General features: G+C 40.4%; 1 protein-coding gene across 2 annotated transcripts in view; it reads left to right on the top strand.

Annotated features, from left to right (window-relative positions):
* Window positions 1-22,995, top strand: part of SLC25A13 (solute carrier family 25 member 13) — a 203,212-nt gene that overhangs the window by 83,486 nt on the left and 96,731 nt on the right. For both annotated transcript variants that reach the window (XM_068550618.1, XM_068550619.1), the window contains exon 4: window positions 7,667-7,782. In XM_068550618.1, the coding sequence (XP_068406719.1) occupies window positions 7,667-7,782 (116 nt within the window). The remainder of the gene's footprint in view (window positions 1-7,666; window positions 7,783-22,995) is intronic.

The raw sequence follows: 22,995 nt of genomic DNA on the forward strand, positions 1-22,995 counted from the left end.
TCCTTCTGCCACTACCCAAATTTAGGTCCTTGCTGTTCTGTTTCATAGAAATTTTTATTCTCTTTCTTACTACACAGATAATTCAATATGTATGTTATTGAAAAGATTAGAAAATATGGACAAGCAAAAATAAAAAACCTTAAATTTCTAATATTTTAACTACCTGGAGATAAACCCATGACTAACACTTTGGTGTTCATCCTTCAGACTCTTTTTGTGTGTGTATAAGATACCATTTTTGTCCATTTTTAACAGAATGGGCTTGTTTTCTACATACATTTGTGTAACTGATTTTGTACTTAATAACATGCATTTGTTTATTGCAGTTTGTAGTGGTTGGATAGTTCTCAGTGTATGAATGGTCCTTTATTTAATCAGTCATGAATTGTTGCATATTGAGGTTGTTTTCACTTTTTTCACTGTTATCAACAATGCTGCTTGAGCATTCCTGTAGATAAAAGTTTGCGCACATTCATTGATTATGTTTTAAGGTAAATTCCTGGAAGTGGGATTGTGGTGTCAAGGAGTGTGGGCATTATCAAGACTCTTGGTGTATTGTTGGATTGTCCTCTGGAGAGTGTAGTGCCATAAACTTCTATCCCCTTGTCATAAGGAGCCTTTCTTTCTCCTTCAGATCTTCATGATTCTTCCCTGGATTCAACCAACAATCTCCCCAACTCCAGGCTCTTCTCCCTCCAGTTCATTTAACTCTCCTCTGCCAGATTTAAGGGTCTGAAGCACAAGTTCATCATGTCACTAAAAGTTCCAGATTTTATGTGCCATTATGAACTCCATACCTTCCTTTGTGCTTGCCCTCCCTCCAGCACACTTGCACTTCTTGTGGCTCTTCATCTCTAGCCTTCCTTCCTTGGTTCCTGGCTCACCGTCTACCCCCCAGACCTCCAGTTGTTTGGGGCAGAAATTGTACCTTTTTTTTTTTTTTTTTAATTATTATTTATTTATTTATTTTTATTTTTGGCTGTGTTGGGTTTTCGTTTTTGTTTTCTGTGCGAGGGCTTTCTCCAGTTGTGGCAAGCGGGGGCCACTCTTCATCGCGGTGCGCGGGCCTCTCACTATCGTGGCCTCCCTTGTTGTAGAGCACAGGCTCCAGACGCGCAGGCTCAGTAGTTGTGGCTCACGGGCCCAGTTGCTCCGCGGCATGCGGGATCTTCCCAGACCAGGGCTCAAACCCGTGTCCCCTGCATCGGCAGGCAGATTCTCAACCACTGTGCCATCAGGGAAGCCCCAGAAATTGCACTTTTCATCTATGTGTTCCCGGCACTGGCCTGCGCTCAGCACATAGAGCAGGCGCTGAATTGGAGTCTATGGCCTTTCCTTTCCCCACCTGCCATCTCTACGTGATCATCTCCCCTCTTTTACAAGACTGATGTTACATGACCACATGGTCACATCTTCCCTCTGATGTCATGTGTTCCTAATTTCACAGACTTTCTCCATCTCCTCCTTTTTCTTAATATAACAATAATCTTTCCCTCCTCTGAATTTGTGGAGTAATTTATCTCCAGTTCTCTTATATTACCTACCATTTTTTCTATAATATCATAATTTTCCATCTATATTCTCTACTATAAGTCTTTCCAGGGCGAGAGCTCTTTCTTGCAAAGTTGAGAAGGGCGGGGAAGGAAGCCTACAGTTATGCTACTGTAAAGAAGCACTGACATCATTTTGGTATGTATCCTTCTAGTATCTTCCTCTGTCTATAGTAGACATGTAATCTTACATCATCCTAAGCATAATGTCCAGAGGCACTCCACTTTTAATCCTTTCCTCCTTGGCTCAGTATGTGATTGCAGTATGTGGTGCTTTAGCTGTTTTACCGAGACTTTAAAGGACTTGTAACGTAGCTGCTGTTATAAATGCCTTTCAGAAGAACAGTAGCTGTGGTGGTTTGGAGAACAAAAATGACTTGCTTAAAAAAATCTCTGCTCGTGTCAGAACCATGAAATAGAGTAGTTGGAAACCTACTCTCCCCTAATCTTTTTTTTTTTTCACTGGTTTGTGCACTTTCTCATAGATGTACTTTTTTTTTTTTAACATCTTTATTGGAGTATAATTGCTTTACAATGGTGTGTTAGTTTCTGTTTTATAACAAAGTGAATCAGCTATACATATACATATATCCCCATATCTCCTCCCTCTTGCGTCTCCCTCCCACCCTCCCTATCCCACCCCTCTAGGTGGTCACAAAGCACCGAGCTGATCTCCCTGTGCTATGCGGCTGCTTCCCACTAGCTATCAGTTTTACATTTGGTAGTGTATATTAGTCCATGCCACTCTCTCACTTCGTCCCAGCTTACCCTTCCCCCTCCCCATGTCCTCAAGTCCATTCTCTGTGTCTGCGTCTTTATTCCTGCCCTGCCCCTAGGTTCTTCAGAGTCATTTTTTTTTTTTTTTTTTAGATTCCATACATATGCGTTAGCACACGGTATTTGTTCTTCTGTTTCTGACTTACTTCACTCTGCATGACAGACTTTAGGTCCATCCACCTCACTACAGATAACTCAGTTTCATTTCTTTTTATGGCTGAGTAATATTCCATTGTATATATGTGCCACATCTTCTTTATCCATTCATCTGTCGATGGACACTTAGGTTGCTTCCACGTCCTGGCTATTGTAAATAGTGCTGCAATGAACATTGTGGTACCTGACTCTTTTTGAATTATGGTTTTCTCAGGGTATATGCCCAGTAGTGGGATTGCTGGGTCGTATGGTAATTCTATTTTTAGTTTTTTAAGGAACCTCCATACTGTTCTCCATAGTGGCTGTATCAATTTACATTCCCACCAACAGTGCAAGAGGGTTCCCTTTTCTCCACACCGTCTCCAGCATTTATTGTTTGTAGATTTTTTGATGATGGCCATTCTGACTGGTGTGAGAGGATACCTCATTGTAGTTTTTCTTTGCATTTCTCCAATGATTAGTGATGTTGAGCATCCTTTCATGTGTTTGTTGGCAATCTGTATGTCTTCTTTGGAGAAATGTCTATTTAGGTCTTCTGCCCATTTTTGGATTGGGTTGTTTGTTTTTTTGATATTGAGCTGCATGAGCTGCTTGTAAATTTTGGAGTTTAATCCTTTGTCAGATGCTTCGTTTGCAAATTTTTCTCCCACTCTGAGGGTTGTCTTTTTGTCTTGTTTATGGTTTCCTTTGCTGTGCAAAAGCTTTTAAGTTTCATTAGGTCCCATTTGTTTATTTTTGTTTTTATTTCCATTTCTCTAGGAGGTGGGTCAAAAAGGATCTTGCTGTGATTTATGTCATAGAGTGTTCTGCCTATGTTTTCCTCTAAGAGTTTGATAGTGTCTGGCCTTACATTTAGGTCTTTAATACATTTTGAGTTTATTTTTGTGTATGGTGTTAGGGAGTGTTCTAATTTCATTCTTTTACATGTACCTGTCCAGTTTTCCCAGCACCACTTATTGAAGAGGCTGTCTTTTCTCCATTGTATATTCTTGCCTCCTTTATCAAAAATAAAGTGACCATATGTGCATGGGTTTATCTCTGGGCTTTCTATCCTGTTCCATTGATCTATATTTCTGTTTTTGTGCCAGTACGTCCCCTAATCTTGAGTGGTGTAGGCCTGTGAAAATGTGACTTCTGTGTTTGCTTCCATGTCAGCTGACCCGTATCGCACTGTTAGTTGCTGCAGGTGAGCATGAGTGTCATATCGTGACTGTTCCTCTTAGATGCTAGTTGCAGAGCTCATCAGAGTTGTGTGATTTATTTTAGAGGACATCTAACATTGTCAAAGAGGTTTGGGAAGTTGAGGGCGGAAAAGGAACTAAGTGAGCTCACCAGCCAGGTCTGAATTTGATTAAGCTTGTATCCTTTGTTGTCACTTACGCTAATACCCATTAAATCTGTAAAGCAAGACTGGAATACTGTTTACACAAAAAATATATATATACATATATAAATGTTTTTAGATATCACGCTGTAAATGAATATAGTACTATATAATTATTCTGATAGCCTTCTAGTCAGATAACCTTGAAAATCCAGAATGATCTTGATGAACAGTAAAACATTATGATTTCATAGTTTATCTATATACCTCCTACATAGATGTATAATACTTGTATCTAACAGGATTACCAAATTACGTACTTTTTTGGTATCTGTAACATGCCTAAAATACCAGAGCATTCATTGGCCAGTTATGGTTATGAAACGACACTGACATTGCCAGAGGAGGATTTGTTCACCCATATAGATGGCCTTCAGGTTTCTCATACCATTTTGAGAGAGATAAGATTCTCTTTTTCTGGTATTTAAGCCTTTCTTAATTCAGATCATTAAATTTAAGAAATGTCCTGTTTCTACATAACACTGTGCGATTCGTCTTAACTCACCCACCGTCTGTGCAGAGATAATATATCGAATGTGATTGTTTTTTGGCCTCGACAAACTGCCAGCAAGTTCAGCTGATCAATGTGTGACTGTATGGTTGTTGGTGCTGCCCTGAGGAGGTCCTGGGGTGTGAGGAGTGGTGGCGAGAAGAAAGCAGCCAGTCAGAAACACATTTCTCCTCTGTGCTGCTGCTTCAGTGGTCTGGAGCTGGGTGAGCATGCATCCCTAAGTGAAATGCTTCTGGGCAGTTTCATTCACAGCTTTAAGTAGGCTTTATTTAAAAACTCCTAGTTCTGTGTTTCCAATCTTGGCCTATGTATTAATATTAGTTTGCTAGGGCTGTCATAACAAAGCACCACAAACTAGGTGGCTCAAAGAAAAAAAAAAAAAGAAAAGAATTTTATTGTCTCACAGTTCCAGAGGCTGAGACCAAGGTGTTAGCAAAGTTGCTTCCTTCTGAGGGCCTGTTCCATGCTTCTCCCCTAGCTTCATTCGGGTGGTTTGCTGGCAATCTTTGGCATTCCTGGGTTTGTAGAAGCATCACCCTGATCTCTGCCTTCATCTTCATGTGGCACTCTCCCCGTGTGCATGTCTGGGTCCAGATTTCCCCTTTTTATAAGGACTCTAGTCATTTTGGATTGGGTGCCCACCCTACTCCAGTAGGACCTCATCTTAACCAATTACATTTGCAACGATTGCATTCTGAGGTTAGGACTTCAACGTGAATTTTTGGGGGACATAGTTCAACCCATATTCACCTTTCTCCTGAGGTCCACACTAGTCCTTTTGGTTTCCTGCTGGATACCATACTTCACTGTTCCACGGGTATCTCCAATTTAACACAGTTAGAATTGGTCTTACTCTCTCACAATTCCCTCCTTTTCCTTTTTTATTCTTTATCTTTGGTGGTGGTGTCATCATCCCACTCAGTTATCTAAGTTAGAAGTCTTGGAGTAACTCTTTTGCGGCTCTCAGCCTCTGACCTCCAATGGCTACCACGTTTTGTCATTCCTGCCTCAGTTGTATTTCTCCACTTTTCCCCTTTCTCCAATCCTAGTGCTTCAGCTCTGGTTTAGACCCCTGCTGTCTCTAGCTGTCAGGCTGTCTCCCCACATCTCGTCTTTCCTCTGTTAAATTCATCTTCCACAGCAGTTCCTTTTCTAAAATAAAGATATGAACCTGCTATTTATTAACCCTAAAAACCTCCAGTGACTTCTCACTGCCTGCAAAAAAAAAAAGGTCAGGATTCTGTAACTGTCCTTTAAAGGCCTTTACAGGTGGCTGGCATGATAACTCAACCACTCTTTTACTCGGCAGGACCATTAGATGCAGGGTCAGTAACACCTTTGTCCTTCTCTAAATACAGCACACACCTCTGTACTTAGTTCTTTCCTCGGTGTAGATCGTCCTCCCCCTACCCTTCTCTCTTCTCTCCATCCTCCCATACCGATTGGAATTCTGTCTCAGTCAAATGGGAACCAGGACACTTGGTTTTCAGGCCAAAATGCCAGAAGCCAATTGTTTCACTGTGCACAAGCTGTAACTTCTAATAGTTTTCTCAAAAGTAAAATGAGGAGGTGGAAGGAGATGATCTCTAAGATCTTTTCAGCTTTAAAATTTTTTCTTTGAATGCCACAGCTTCATGGAGCATTCCTTAATTTCCTTAAATTTATTCCTTAATTTATTATTTATTTATTTATTCCTTAAGGCAGAATAAATCACTTCTCCTCTCTGCCCCTTGATGCTTTATTTCTTCTTTTACTTTCGATACTCAGCTCGCGTTCTGGCGGGGTTATATGCACATGACTACCTCTCCTTCCCCCAGCAGGCTGTCAGCTCTTTGAGGCCAGCCGGGAACCTTCCACTCAAATGTGTTTCCCTTGCCATCCCCACCTGCCCCTGGTCCTGCTCACACACACAGGATTCTCAGTGAGACAGACTCTGTAGTCGAGGAGAAAATGTTCTGGGCAAGTGTTCTTCTGTAATATGTGCTGTTCCTGAATGTTCCCCTGCATTCGGAAGGATGTGTTTTTGGATGGTGAATGACATAGAGACAGTGTAATGAACACACCAGAGTTTTCCTTTCTTTGTGGCATTATTATAATCAGGTGACATTCTGGGAAATAGCTAAGTTAACATTGTAGCACTTACTTTGTATAAAAATGTGTTCTCTCTATAAGATTTTAGAGGTAATTAAGTGTTCTGTGAAACATGGGAAAGCACGTCTGTTTTCTTTCTCCTTCTATATCCTCGAGACTTGGACTATCCCAATGTATCATTGAAATATTTTGTACATTTAAAATACAAAATAGTGGGAAAGAACTTAGTTCTAAGACAGCCTTTGTGGATTTATTTACTCCTTGGAAGTCAAAGCATCTGTGGCCTGTTCTGTTCCTCCTAATGGATAGATGTGATCGTATCATGACCTTGCTCAGAAACTTGCATCTCTGAACCTCTGACCTCATTTCACAGTGTTCTCTTATGTACTTTTCTGTCCGGATAAAATTAGTTCCTCACATTTTCCTTGCACACTCCCTAGCTTTCTTGCACCTGCCTTTCTGCAGGCATTTCCCCTACTTAAGGTGACCCCCTTTCTATGCCCATTACTGCATACCTGAATTTCACTAATTTTTCGAGACCCAGCTCACATTCCATCTCTGCCACAAAGCTTTCTTTGGTTTCCTACCAAAATTCTGTTATCATCATCTTGGTTCCTGTCTTATGATTTGTCTTTCCTGTATAGTATTCTAGACTAGTGTTATCTGTCTTACCAGACTAAAAGTGCCTTGGGGTCACATTTCATGGCCAGTTTATCTGTATTCTATCCCCCGCCCCAGTATCATCCTCCAGTTCAATCCTCATGTGGTCAGTGGATATCAGTAATGAATGAATCTTTGTGAACCATTTTTACATGGTGTAGAAAGGTATTAATGAATGACTGAGCTGGTCTATTTTTTTGTTAACAACCATATATTAATCTAAAGTGTCTAAGCTTTATTTTTAGAATCTAACAACATGCCTGAAACAAAAGTGATATGTTGGATAAAAGTTACATTTGAAATTGTAATGCATTTCATGGGTCACCATATCCTCAAATCTGTTGTGTCTTTTAGATTCTGTGTGTTATTTCAGTCCACTCTATGTAAAAGGAAATGCTAAGTGTTTATACATGTTTTTAGGTTTGAATTTTATTTTTTGACAGTGACGTTTTATTTTTTCCCTTAGTGTATATTTGTGTATGCTTTTATCTTCCACAAGCTACTGACTTTATGCTTTGTGCTTGTTTTGTGTTGCAGATTAATATCCTTTCAAGAATTTGTGGCATTTGAATCTGTCCTGTGTGCCCCAGATGCTTTGTTCGTGGTGGCCTTCCAGCTGTTTGACAAAGCTGGCAAAGGAGAAGTTACTTTTGGTAAGGGGCGTGAGTGTGTGCACACCTAAGGAAGTGCAGACCTGTGGGAGCGGTTTGGGTTTCTTTCCCAAGAATGAAGTGTGTGGAAATGGTTTTAAGAAGTTAGCCTGTCCCTTTTAACAAAGATACCTCAGTGTTTTGAGGCTCCAGTTCTTGAAAAAAATGTCTCCCTTCGTGAAAAATTAAGTTTCTGGCTTAGTAGTTTTGATGCTCTGTTTTAGTTGTAAGGCGAGGGAGGATGGAGCACGACTGAGTCACAGGGTCGTAGAAGGTGAGAGGCAGACAGGATTTGACCGTGCACTTCATTCCCTTCACGGTCAGTAGTGCTTTCCATGGTTAGAATGAAGACGTTAATAAAGTGCCTGAGAACAGAAGGGATTCATGTTCCCAGTACCTTGTGTCCTTACCTTGTCCTCATGGAGTAGCTTGAGTCCAGAGGCAGCGCGCGAGATGGTAATTTGGAGCAGTACGTGGAGAACCCTATTCTTCTAACTAACACGTTCCCCTCTGGCTGGGCTGGCAGTGTCCGCTGTGCTGCCCCCGCCTTTATTTGGGGAGCAGCACCATCTTCATGGGGCTCAGCTGCCAAGCTGCAGAAAACCCTGAAGTCTCCTAAGCATTAGGAGAAAGGGAAAACCAGGACGTGGTGGGGCAGTGGTACGTTCTTTTTTAAAAATAAACTGGTTACTGAAGATACATTGTGCAGAAGACACCACATTTCCCTCGGACTGTGCAGTGTCCAGCATATGTTGTCTGTGCGTGTGAACCTGGTGTAGGAAGCATTGCCGTGGAGAATTTTGGAGCCCTTTTGGGGCACACAGATTGTGCATTCAGGGCAAGTGGGTAATGCACCCATTTTAAATGTCTTTGTTCCTTGTCTCTAATTTATTCAGACTTCTTGGTCTTGTCTTACCTGTACATCGTGAGGAATGTACAGAAGGGGGAAATACAGTTGGTGTAATAGAGCACCATCTGTTCTGGATGGTTCTGGAATTGGAGAGACTTAGCTCCTCCCAGCTCTGCCACTTTTGTCTCTGAGTCAAGTTAATTATCCTTTCAGGTCTTTATTTTCCTTATCAGAAATGAGGATAAAAACTACATAAAGTATAGGTAAGGCAGCCTTCCTCCTCCCCCACCCATTCCTCCACGTTCATTTGACATGACAGTTATTTAAGGCTAGATCAGCCAGGGCAGAGGCAAAAACACATACGTTTACCTGGTTTTGTTTCATGTGCTCTAGAAGCTCAGATGCTTTCCGTTAACACTTCATGAGGATTATTTAATATTTAAAAATCCCTAGAATAATTTTAGTTTTTTTCCTCTTCCATCACCCAGTTCCTCTAGCCACAACTTTTCAATGGAACACCAATAAAAATGTTCCCATTAAAATCTCCAAATAATAAATGAGCAGCTAGCTCATGGTGGTGTTGATTTACCCAGTGGAAGTCAGTTTGGTGAGAACGTTATGATTACGTTTCCTCGGGGTGAACAACAAGGGGAACCTGTAAGTTTGCGTGAGTTCAGCACGGGTGTGCTCGCTCTCTCGTCTTCCTCCTTTCTGCAGCAAATCTGGAGGGAGGGCTGGAAGAGAGCTGGATTGGAGATGGGGGGCTGAGGAACGGACTTCCGGCGTTTTCCTGACTCCGATCAGTCTTCCGTCCATGGGCATGAAGTGGCGGGGCTGATGTTGCCACCAGCACACCACTGGCCTGGCGGAGGAAAGAAGCAAGAGGCTTTGCCAGTGCTGGGAGGGCTGTGTGTGTGTTAGTGTGATTAGGAGAAAAGAACAGGTAAAGCAGCAGAATGTGGGAGATGGGAGTCATCTGTGAATTGTAGAAAGAACGTGGCATGACAACTGTTTCTGCTTCTCACTAGCTGTTTGTTGATGGACAAGTCACTTCCGATTTCTAAGCCTTATTTTCCTTATCTACAAAATCAGGGCAATAACCTACCTTCCAGAACTATTGCACATAAACGGGCCATGTGGAAAACAAAGGCCTTTATAAAAATAATATTACTAAAAGAAATAATGTGAGAGAACAAAGGAGGATTTTCTTTTTCTTCTTCTTTTTTTTTTGATCCTTGAGAAGCCCTTTATTTTAACTTGCAGTTTAGCCACTGGCCAGGTAGCTGGGAATTTCGCTTACTCTCTGTGCTGTGTTGAACAATGTCCCATCTCTGAAGACATACGAGAGCGCGTAAGAAATTGGGGCTTCCAGGGGGCTACAGTTCTGTTTCTGTCCTCAGTTGCACATGACTGTGGTGGAAGAGTGCATAGCCCATCTCCCGCTACCCTGCCTTCTGCAGGTAATTTGTTCCAGAATCTGCCTGTCTCACAAAACACAAACAGGGTATGTCCTGTATCTGTTTATGATGAGCCAATGGCGTCCTCACCCTGTGGGTGTAATAAAATGTAGCCTGGGCTTTTCTGAGCTATTAATCCCCATTTAGGATTAAACTGAAAGAGCTATGCGTAGTACAAAGAAGATACTCAAATGACCATCAAATTGCAAAATAGTAGCTGACTTAACATTTTTCATGAGGTCGGGTAGAGTCATTCAGTGGAGGTGAGTGCTGTGTACAACAGGCTTTTGCCAAGTGAACACAATCATACGGGAGGTGTGGCAGCCTTAGGAGTGTTTTGTCAGCAGGTACCTTTGGAAGAAGCTAACAAATAGGTACGTTTTTCAGGAAACTTGTGATGGGGTTGAAGAAATTTTTTAAAAAATGGAGTTGGGCAGAAAAGTGGACTTACCTAGTCAATCCTGGTCTCATAGCCCACAGTATTATAAGGGAATCCAGATCTGTGCCCTGGCTGTCTGTCCATATGAAGCTGTTTGAGAGACACACAGTGGCACTCTTTGCTCTGATTACTTCCTCAGCTCCCTGTAAATCCTTCACTCAAGAGAGACCCTTTTGTATATCAGAAGGTTGCCCTCCTGAGTGTGCATCTTTGGGAGGAGTAGGCATGGAGTGGCGAGAGAGGAAGGGCTCCTTTTTTAACCTTCCAGGTTGGCATGGTCAGCTGTGGTCACAGGGTGAGCACTGCTTTTGCACTAAACAGTGGGTCATCTGGGGCCTTCCCATGGGTTGCAGGGAAGGCTGGCAAGTGGCCTCAGATCCCCCATGTCTCCCGGCTTTGCATTTCATCCAGAGGAGAGCAGTTACACTCTTTATCTGTTTACATATTAGGTTTCCACAGAAGAGCTCCTTTGAAGCAGGGCTTCTAGGTCTAAGCCCAGTAAGCACCAGTATTTGTCAACAAGCCGTCAGTGTTAATGCTCCCACTGATTCTGATACACACTAAACAAAAATCAGATGGAGCGTTTCAGTGTTGCATTTCAGTGAAGCCTTGCCCCCGTGTTCTCTGAGGCCTTGTTTATGTTTACCGTATTTTCATGTCCAGATCACTCCCTGTGTTTGCTACAATGAAAAGATCTTGATGAGGCCAATTTTGTTCCTTTGATATCTAGTTCATTATGTTCTCCTGTTTCCTTTGAGGGAAAACTTATCTCCACTATTCTTGTTCTCACCATGTTTTCTTATTTTGATACCCGATATTTGTAAGTGCATTTTATGATGCCAACAGGTGTATAACATGATATCAGTATAAGTAGAAAATTCTACTTAACAATTTGCAATTCTGTGTGACTGGAGAAAAAAGTATTTTGTTCTAAATCTTCTCATTTGCATTTTTAGCCTATTTTATATGATAGTGATTTTTTACTCTTAATTTTTTCAAGTGTACTTTATTGAAGTAGAGCATACATGCAGAAGGATGCACGAATCCTAAGTGTACATTTTGATGACTTTGCACAGTGTACATACTTGTTTTACCACCATCCAGATCAGAAGGAGAATGGTACCAACACTCAGTAGGTCTTTTCCCAGTTACTGTTCCAGTGGTAGCAAGGGATATTTATCACCACCAATTGATTTTGCTTGCTTTTAAACTTAATAAAAATGGAGTGGGCTTCCCTGGTGGTGCAGTGGTTGAGAATCTGCCTGCTAATGCAGGGGACACGGGTTCGAGCCCTGGTCTGGGAAGATCCCACATGCCGCGGAGCAACTAGGCCCGTGAGCCACAACTACTGAGCCTGCGCGTCTGGAGCCTGTGCTCCACAACAAGAGAGCCCACGATAGTGAGAGGCCTGCGCACCGCGATGAAGCGTGGCCCCCGCTTGCCGCAACTAGAGAAAGCCCTCGCACAGAGACGAAGACCCAACACAACCAAAAAAAAATTAATTAATTAAAAAAAAAAAAAAAGAATAGCTCTTTTAAAAAAAAATGGAGTGATACAGGATTTATTCTTTCATTCTCACTTCTTTTGCTCAAATTTTATTTGTGAGATTCATCCATGTTTTTGCTATGTGTATTTTTATTTTGTTCTTTTTCTTTGCTGTGTAGTATTCCATTGCATAACTTTACCCTAATACGTTTCCTCATTCTACAGTTGATAGACATTTGCACATTTCCAGTTTTGATTGCTACAAATACGCTTTGAACATTCTTTTATGTATTTTGGGGTGTGCATATATGTAGGCATTTCTAGGAGTAGAATTGCTGGGTCGTAGAGAGCTTCCCTGGTGATGAAGTGGTTAAGAATCCACCTGCCAATGCAGGGGACATGGGTTCAAGCCCTGGTCCGGGAAGATCCCACATGACGCGGAGCAACTAAGCCCATGTACCACAACTAGTGAGCCTGCGCTCTAGAGCCCGTGAGCCACAACTGCTGAGCCAGTGTGCTTCAGCTACTGAAGCCCACATGCCTAGAGCCCATGCTCCGCAACAAGAGAAGCCACCACAATGAGAAGCCTGCGCACCGCAAGGAAGAGTAGCCCCCGCTCGCTGCAACTAGAGAAAGCCCATGTGCACAGCAACAAAGAACCAACACAGCCAAAAATGAATAAAATAAATTAAGAAAAAAAAAAAATTGCTGGGTCTTAGAAAATGTATATATTTAGCTTTCCGTAGATCTTACCAAACAGTTTTCCGAAGTGGTTGTACCAGTTTACATTCATACCATCAGTGTATGAGAGTTCTAGTTATTTTACTTCTTTGCAAGCACTTGCTGTTATCAGTTACTTTCATTTTAGCAATATCTCACGCTGTGGCTTTAATTTGCATTTTTCTCATTACTTATGGGTTGTACAACTTTTAAAAAACTGTTTATTGGCCATTTGAGTATCCTTTTTAGTTACGTGTCTGTTTTCTAGATACAGGGGCTTTGTGGGTTATATATTTCCTGATGTTTTTACTCTGTGACTTGCACTTTTACTCACTTCATGGAGTCCTGAGGAACATAAGTTCTTAATTTTAATGTAGTACAAATTACCAGCATTTTCTTTTATTGGTAGTGCTTTTTTTTTTTTTTAATAAATTTATTTCTTTATTTTTTAATTTTTGGCTGTGTTGGGTCTTCGTTGCTGTGCATGGGCTTTCTCTAGTTGCGGCAAGCGGGGCTACTCTTCGTTGAGGTGCGCGGGCTTCTCAATGAGTTGGCTTCTCTTGTTGCGGAGCACGGGCTCTAGATCAGGGACAGCAAACTTCTTCTGTAAAGTGCCAAAGAGTAAATATTTTGGGCTTTGTGGGCCATAGGATCTCTGTCACAACTACTGAACTCTGCTGTTCCTATGGATGCATGTGGCTATGTTCCAATAAAACTTAATTTGCAAAGACAGCTGGTGGCCAGTGGAACATAGTTTGCTGACCCTTCCACCAGAGTATTAACAGGAACATACACAAGTTGATGATAAGACTGGGGATTAAGACACTTAGTAGAATGGGTAGGTTGTGGTGATATTTGGGTATTTGTAATGAGCTATGAAACAAAGAAGGTTCTCTTCTTTGTGTCTAATATGGTTTGGTTAGCTTCATTGAGAAAGTGACTTTTGAACACAAATTTGAAAGAAGTAAGGCAATTGATCATATAGAATAAGGAAGAAGGAGGGGAAGAGACTGTCCCAGGTGAAAGGAATAGCCTTTGCCCAGGTTGGAAGGCTGGAGTGTTCTTGGCACATTTGAGTAACAGCAAGGAGGACTCATGTGAATTGAGTGAGGCAGGGGGTCCTGGTAGGAGAGAAACTCAGAGAAGTAATGGATCTGATCAAGGAAGGCCCTGTAGGCCAAGGTTAGGACTTGACTTTGATGGTAAGTGAACTGGGAAACCATTGCAGGGTTTTTTTTTGTTTTTTTTTTTTTTAGCAGGAGAGTGTCATGATCTGGTTTATATTTTAGCATCATTCTGGCTGTTGGTTGAGAATAAATTATAGAAGGGCAAGAGCAGGAAGAGAGAGAACAGTTAGGAAGCTATTGCAGTAATTCAAATGAGGCATCATGGTGGCTTGGGTGGGAGTGAAGTTAGGGATATATTGAAGAGAGAATCAATAGGGTTCTCTGATAGGTTGGATGTGGCCTGTGAAAGAGAGAAGAGGCAAGAAAGATTCTAAACTCTGGCCAGATCAACTGGAAGGGTGGAGTTATCAACTGATAACTTGGAGGGCTGCAGGCTTGGGGATGGTGGGAGAAAGAACAGGAGCTCACTTTTGGATGTGTTAGTTTATGCCTTTGGGTATTTAAGTGAAGATGTCAAACAGGCACTTAGATATCTGAGTGTGGAATTTGGGAGATAGAAATTTGGTAGTTAGCAGCAAATAGATAGTGTTTGAAGCCATTTAACTGGATGAGTGAGTTAGAGGAATAAGTAAAGATAGGGGTGTCTGTTGAATGCTTACTATGTTGTAGGACTGGAGATACAGCAGTGGCAAGACTAAAAAATCCTGATCAGATGTTTTAGGGAGAGAGACAGTAAGCAAATAGAACATGACATCATACTATATATTCTCTATCTACAAGGTAAAGCAGGCTAGGTAGAGAGGAGGGTTAGAAGCTATCCAAGCAGACCTGGAGGAGTCTTTGCACCAAGGTGACGTGATACAGGCTGTGTATTGCAGGAGGAGATGGAGCTACAGGGTCTGGAGGTGATGGTCACTTGAGAGGTGCTTCGACAGTCTAGGCAGGGGTAATGCAGGCCTGGACTGGACCCCACCAGGGCCGTTCCAGAGGATGAATCCTATATGACTTGGCTCCTGACTGACTGTGGTAAAAAGGAGATCAAAGGAAAGAAGAGAGACCCAGTAGTAGCTACTGAGTTTGTTCTGTTCCAATGACATGTGGTTTTACATAATCTCTTGAGAGAAGGGATATAACTGTCATTTTAATCTTGAAGTTTATTGATCACTTACTATGAACTCGCCTGGAGCTAAGTGCTTTATATGTAATTGATTATTTAACCCTCAGAACCTAGGCGGTCTGTACTATTATAATTCTCATTTTTCTGATGAGGAAATGGCCTTGGGGAGGTTAAGTAACTTGTCTGTGGTCCTGAAGTTGCCTGTAGTGGAGCCAAAGTAGCAGCCAGAGGACGGCCAAGCGTTACTCACTGTGCCACACTGCCTCCCTCTGGTGATGGCTGTGCTCTGTGAGGACGGCCTGCCTTTGTAATCTAGATAGGTGCCGATTCATCCTTTGTGGTTTCAGTCTGTATCAGATGTTAGAGGGATTTAATAATTTTTCATGAAGAAGTAAAGAACAATACACTAATGAATTAAGATTTTGTTTATATGACCGTACTGGAAGGTAATTTATAAGGAAGAATGTACCTGGATTAGAGTTCTCAGTACATGTAGAAAGTTGCCTCGGTTACAGAGACGTCCAAGGAATTTGTTGAAATGCACTTGTCGTGGGCTTTACCCAGGAGGCTTTATATTTTGATGTGAGCAGAATTTTGAGTGGAGGGGGAATTACAGAGTGGTGGGAGGGGAAGGAGTGTTGGCCTTTGTGCAGATTGAGGATAGTAGAGGAGACCCTTGATTGAAATGTGGGTGCTGGGAGCCAGGGCCCCATGTGATGGTGCACCCACCACAGCCCTCTAAGCAGGAGTTTTAATTTGATAGGAGAGGCAATTGGGAGTCCTGCAGGGTTGTTGAGAGGACAGGGACAGGATCCGAATGATGCTTGGAAAAGGTGGGTTTTGTTGCATTGGTTGGAGTGGGGCAAAGCCGGAGGCAGACATGTCTGTGATCCTCGTGTAAGCTCCCCATACCGCTGTGAAACAGGCAAGTGGATGATCACTCCCATTTTGTGAGTGGAAGAACTGAAAGTCAGGGTTTGAAAGTACTTACTTGCCCTCTGAGCAAGTTGGTACAGGGTGGTTTTCCAACACTTTCATTTTCCCAAGTTTCTTATTTGTTGATGCTGGGAAAGCAAAGCATTATTGTTAGGAATTTTAAGAATGTGTGTGTGTGTGTGTGTGTGTGTATTTAGTGAAACTGTTAATCTGATATATTTAGTGCGCTCACCAGTGATTGGTTTTTTCATGATGCTAATTTAACATTAACTATTCCTGTTTATGAATATTTCTTCAGTAGTTGTATCTGCAGTAGGTGCCAGTAATAGCCTAACTCAATAGTAGTGGAGGACCTGAATCTTACCTTTGTCTAGTGTAAGTCACAATTGACCTTCTGAAAATTCAGAGTATGTTGTATACCGGAATACTTCCTCAAGTTGAAATGTAAAATTTTTATTTGCTTAATGCCATCACATGTTTTTCTTTTCCTTTGACTTATCTCTTTCATTACTCTTAAACAAAATTTCATGAAATGTTTTATATGCAGTTGTAAAATTTCCATTCTTAGTATGCACCCAGTTTCATTATCGTGGTGGTGGTGGTGTGTGTGTGTGTGTGTGTGTCCGCCTGCAGTTTTTCATTGAACTTTAGCAACAGGGATTCTCAACTCTCTGGTTCTAGATAAGTGTTAGGAAGTCCATGAATGGCCACAGTTGTTAGTTGTGTTTTGTCTAAATGAGCATTTGCCTTTAGCAAGTCTGAAAGGAGTCCTGCCAAAAGATAGGAACTGCTTTTTAAAGAGGGACAGCTGAATGAGTAGACATATATCTTATTTAAGACTTTTCCAGCATTGCTGTTTAAAAACTTCAATTGTAAAATAGTCTTTGCCCTGAGCTACACTGGGAGACTTGGCTGCCTTGCTGCTTCAGCTCTGTCAGTTGGCCTGGAATCCAAAAGAAACGAGCACAGTATTGATTTTGTATTATAAGCTGCTGTGGCCTCTTGTCCTTTAATCTTAACTATTGAGTGATATTGTGAGTTTGGATACTTTAAAGTGGTGTCTCCTGTTAACGTTGTGTAAGAGAGGATTCTCCTATTAGACAGTCATAAGGCCCCAAAGTTTTAGTCTACGAAGGCTCTGAGAAGTCCTGCAGAAAAAGTAAATTAACTTTGTCAAACTATTTGAACAGAACCTACCTTTCTTTTGTGTGTGAGACGTAAACAGAATCCACAGAACTAATGAAGCGATTTCTAATGTCCTTCTCTAGTTAATTCTTTGACGTGTATGTTGGTGTTTGGAGGGGCCCTTCCTGGGTTCACAGTTGGATTTTGTGCAGGAACACCTGCTGTGATGAAAGTGAATTGGAATGCTCTGGGAAAACGAACAGGCTAGATGACACGAGGAACTATGTGGAAACAACCCCCTTCAGTCATTCTGATTCAAGTTGCAGAAAATGATGAGAGCTAAAAGTACGCAGATAAGTTTTGAAGGTAGACACTCAAATTTAATAATAAATGTAAAAAACTAGAGGAATGCAGGTATTGGACTAGAAGAGGACAAAACTTTAGCCATAATTTTTTAAAGCTCACTGCAAAGAAGGTCATTTATTATTACCTTTGTAAAGACACTTGGAAAATGAAATATTCAAAATGATAACTGAGGGGAAAATGGTTCTGAGAGTCAGAAGGAGCAATTATTTGAGCAAAGTTCTTTGTTAATATTCATTCTGATTTTGATGTTTCACAAAAACAACAAGTTACTTTGGCGAGAGGACGTTATTACCCGATAGTAGATTTTATTTCATATTTTTGGGGGACCCACGTATATTTTCTTAAGACACATTCCAATAACGAATGAGAATATTGAATAAGAGCAGTGTGAGTTTTGAGAGGAAATAACCTCAATATTGATGAGGATTGTGGCGTGCCCAGGGACTGAGTGTCTTGTATGAGATCCTAGAGACTGTGCAGAAGCTGTTCCAGTTCATTGGGTCAAAAATCCACTACTTACAAAAAGCTAAATACGGATTTGCACGATTGACCATAATGGCTTCAATTTTGAAAGATAGTGGTATCAGAGAGCACTTCCAGTTGGTGGGATAATTTGAGAATCATCTATGCTCAAATGGCTAAAATATTGTACTTTTTGCTACTTCATCACCCCATTTTAAAAATAGGGAGGGGGGAAAAAAGGCCTGTTGAGAAGGTGGAGGAATGTCAGTTGGAGAGAAAATCACAATAACCATGTGAAGCCACTCCTTAGTTAACCACCGCCTGAAGGTTAAGCGTTCTTTAGAAGACTGTCGGTATGGAGAGGCCGAATCAGGGGATGTCTGCACCTGGTGTGTGTGTGTGTGTGTGTGTGTGTGTGTGTGTGTGTGTGTGTGTGTGTGTGTGTGTGTGTGTGTGTGTGTGTGTGTGTGTGTGTGTGTGTGTGTGTGTGTGTGTGTGTGTGTGTGTAAGATGAAGGGAGAAGAGAACTTGTGAATAGGAAAGAAGGTGTGGAGAACAGAAAGCTAACGGTAAATCCTAAAACTTGGAGCACTGGGAGAATTTGACTATTTTAAACTGTACTGCTCACTTAAAAATAGTAACATTATACCATTGTTCTTTCAGTATAAGAGGAGATAAAAATATTGTTTTTCTAAATTGGAAAATTTGCTGTAATCTTGCTGCTAATAACTGATTTCTTCCAACAGTTGCAAGGCTGTTTTTGCTCTGATAGGTTGATAAAGGAAACAAAATCAAGAATGTATTGGAAGTTCTCAGAGAAAATTACAGTTTAGGTATATGTTGGGGGTGGATAGTTAGACATTTTAATTGAAATAAAACAGTTTAATACTAATAAGGGATCACTGTGGGTGTACATTTGTAGTACATTTGCTCTTGAGCATTTAAGTAGAGTTAAATGTATGTTAATGCTTTTGCAAGAAAATTATTTTTGATAACATCCGTCTAAGGAAACTAGCTTAGGAAATTGGTGTTTTAAACAATAGAGATATTATACTTGCATTTAGGGAATGAATTAGGATTCTTTGTACTGCTTTAAAAATTCCAAAGAGTTGGAGTCTTTTGGTGTGTTCCTCTCTAGTGGTAAGGAAAGTTAACAATAATTAACACAACAGATGATTAAAGCAAGCTTACACATCTGGAGAGTGACCACAGTGTGCTGTAGACCTCCAAACACCATTTTAACTGACCTACTTTTGATTTTATGAAAGACTGCTAATGATTTATTCTGTCCAATTGAAAGTAACTTTTTTCTGGCAGATAGATTGAAAACATCTCAGTTGGCCTCTCTTGCTGTTTGATTTAGATAGTGCATGTGATAGAAGATTAATATCAAATGCTAAATAGCTGGTAGCCTTTAACATTTTTCATTGTTAACCAGCATTCACTATGATGACTTAAACAGTGAATTAATCTTGAGGATTTATAGATCCATTAGGCTTTAGAATAGGAAGGATTCTTATCAATAAGGCAGAGCACGAGTTCTCGTTGTAATAGCGTGGGGGGGGGTGTTCATGACAACTGCGGGCTCCCTGGGTCCATCGCAAATCTGCTGAATCAGAGTATTTGGGCGTGGGGCTTGGGAATGTGTTTTGAACAAGCTCTCCAAGGGAACGCGTTTCACACTGCAGTTGAACAACGGCTGGTGTCATTTATGGCTTTATTTCATGGATGTGGAAACAGGCACAGAGAGGGGACGGTGACTAGTTTCGTAGGAACCACAACTTTGTCTTCCAGCACTACTAGACGGGTGACACTCTGTTCTAGAATGCCACGTGACCTCATATCAGGGTAGTCCCATCCCTCTCTACGTACAGAACTGGAAGAGGTTTAAGTTAGCCCTAATTTCTACATGTACCATCACCATATATGACTTCGAAATAATATTCAGCTCAGCTTGACTGTGTGTGTGTACGCAAGCGCTTTGTCTGCATGTGTGCTCATTTTTTGAAAGATACTTATCACCACTGTACCCGCATGTTCAGAATGATAGTAATAATAATACAAAGTTTACAGGGGCTTATAGAGATCTCAATTTAATGAGAAGAGCTGAGTGTGTGAAGTACTTATTCTGTACTTACTCTGCTTTAATGGCACCCATTTTCCCCCTAGAACTTCCTTGAGCAAGTCTGAATTGTAGCCAGAATACTTCTTTCCTCTTCAGACCCTTAACTGTGATTAATAGAAAAAGGCACTTGTCAAAAGGGTTTGAAATGGCAAACCTTGATATTGGCGCATGTGGCAGTAGAGATAGGTCTGTATCCACTTACTCCATTATGCTATTTAACTTCCGAATTCAACAATTTGTCTTGTGCTCCCTGCTTAAAAGACGATGGCCATATAAGCTGTTGTTAACCATATCAGCAGGATGAAATATTTCCCTTCGAACGAAACCACAACTTTCTTTGAGGATTTAGCCCACATTAGAAAAAGCACCCCAGTGAAGCTGCCGAGAAGTAAAGGGCACTGTTCAGCAACTCTCCCTTTGCCTCTGAGAGGGATGGATTACTTTCGGGTTTAACTGAAACATCCTTTTTGTGTTTATTGTATTAATGAAATTTTTAGGATCCATGAGAGAGAGATTGTGGTTCAGTGTTTGAAATAATGTAGCTTGATGAACCTTTTTTATTTTAATGGGAAACTTGTTTTCCTTGATTTGCAGCTTCAAAGAGTGAATCTTTTGGAAATTAAAGTGCATTAATTTAGTTATTCTATATGGAAACAAAAACACAGAAAGTAAAAATTTGCATAAGTGAAGACCTCGATGATTTCAGATTATAGTGTGGTGGAGGTTAAGGAATAAGAGGCCATAGAATTTGTAAAAACAAATTCAGTCTAACCACTTAATGGCATGTTCAAGTAATTTGCCAATTAAATATTTCTAGTATCTGAAAGATCTTCAAAGCAAAGAGTGGTGGTTCTTAATCTTTCTTAATTTCATACTTTCAGAAACATAATGGAAAATTACTTAGTTTTTTTATCACTTTTCATTCAAAATTTTAATATATGAGCTAAAAGAGGATGATTTTAAGTATTTGAGGAAAATTATTGCTTTTTGAGACGTGTAAACTATGATATTTCCAATCACACTGTGCCTGATTTTTTTTTTTTTTTGTATCTTTTGTAAATATTTGGTGCCCAGATAACAATCTTCATTATAATTAAGACTTTAGATTTTGGAATTTTACCATTTTAATGGTCACCTACTATGTTTAGGACATTGTACTGGGCACACTTGGCTACAACCCTCGAGTTATTTTACTCCCATTTTACACATTGAGAGAATGGAGTCAGAGTAAGTAATTTGCCTAATACCACTCATTAATAGGAAGCAGATTTGAGGGTTCCAGGTTTTTTTTAAAACACAGCTTTATTTAGATATAATGCACCCATTTAAAGTGTATGATGCAATGTTTTTTCATCTGTTCACATATTTGTGCAACCATCATCAGTTTTAGAATATTTTCATCACCCCAACAAGAAACCCCGTACCTTAGCAATCCTCACTCCCCACTCCCATTTTCCCCAGCCCCTCCAGTCCTAAACAACCACTAATCTACTTTCTGTCTCTCTGGATTTGCCTATTCTGGACATTTCATATACATGGAATCATACAACATGATTGTATGATTCATCATACAACATGGTACATCATACAACATACAACATCATACAACATCATGGTCTTTCATGACTAGCTTCTTAGTATAATGTTTTCAAGGTTCATCCATGTTGTAGCATGTAATAGTACTGTATTCCTTTTATTGAGGACGTCACATTGTTATAGATATACCACATATTGTTTATCCATCCTTCAGTTAATGGATATTCTGGTTGTTTCCAGTTTTTGGCTATTGTGAATACTGCTGCTATGAACATTTGTGTACAAGTTTTTATGTGAACATATGTTTTCACTTCTCTTGGATATATACCTATGAGTGGAATTGCTGGGTCACATGGTAACTATGTTTAACTTTTTGAAGAACTACCAAACTCTTCCAAAGTGACTGCACCATTTTTACATTCCCACAAGCAGTGTATGAGGGTTTCGGATTTCTTCACATCCTCACCAACACTTGCTACTTGTGGGGGCAAACTGGTATCTTATTGTGATATCTCGTTTGATTTGCATTTCCTTAAAGGCTAATGATTAGAACATCTTGTCATGTGCTTATTGGCCATTTTGTCTTTGGAAAAATGTCTGTTCAAATCCTTTGCCCATTTTAAAAATTAGATGAATTGTCTTTTTATTATTGAGTTGCAACAGTTCTTTATATATTCTAGAGTTCTTTACCAGATATGTGATTCGCAAAACTTTTCTCCCATTCTGTAGGCTGTCTTTTCACTTTGTCGATGGTATCCTTTGGAGTACAAAAGCTTTCAGTTTTGAAGATGTCCAGTTTATATATTATTGTCCTTGGTTGCTTGTGTTTTTGATACTATATCTAAGAAACTATTTTCCAATCCAGAGTCGTAAAGATTTATGCCTACGTTTTCCTTTAAAAGCTTCAGTTTTAGCTCTTATATTTAGATCTTTGCTCCATTTTTGAGTTAGTTTTTGTATGTGGTGTGAGGTAGGTTCCCACCTTACTTCTTTTGCATGGTTGTCCCAGCACCATTTCTTGAAAAGACTAATCTTTCCCTATTGAATTGTCACCCTTGTTGAAAATTAACTGACCTTAAATGTAAGGGTTTATTTCTTTACTCTCAGTTCTATTCCATTTGTCTTATATGTCTATCTTTATGCCAGTACCACACAGTCTTGATTACTGTAGCTTTGAGGTAAATTTGAAATTCAACTTTGTTCTTCTTTCTCGAGATTGGTTTGGTTATTCTGGGTCCCTAGAATTTCCATATGAATTTTAACGTCTGCTTGTCAATTTCTGCAAAAGACACCAACTGGAATTTTGATAGGGATTACACTGAATCTGTGTATCACTTTGGGGAGTATTACCATCTTAACAGTATTAAGACCTCCCATCTATGAACATGGAATGTCTTTGCATTTATTTAAATCTTCTTTAATTTCTTTCAACAGTGTTTTATAGTTTTTAGAGGACAGGTTTTGCATGTCT

Source organism: Eschrichtius robustus, chromosome 8, assembly GCF_028021215.1.
Source record: "Eschrichtius robustus isolate mEscRob2 chromosome 8, mEscRob2.pri, whole genome shotgun sequence".
Classification (NCBI taxonomy): Eukaryota; Metazoa; Chordata; class Mammalia; order Artiodactyla; family Eschrichtiidae; genus Eschrichtius; species Eschrichtius robustus.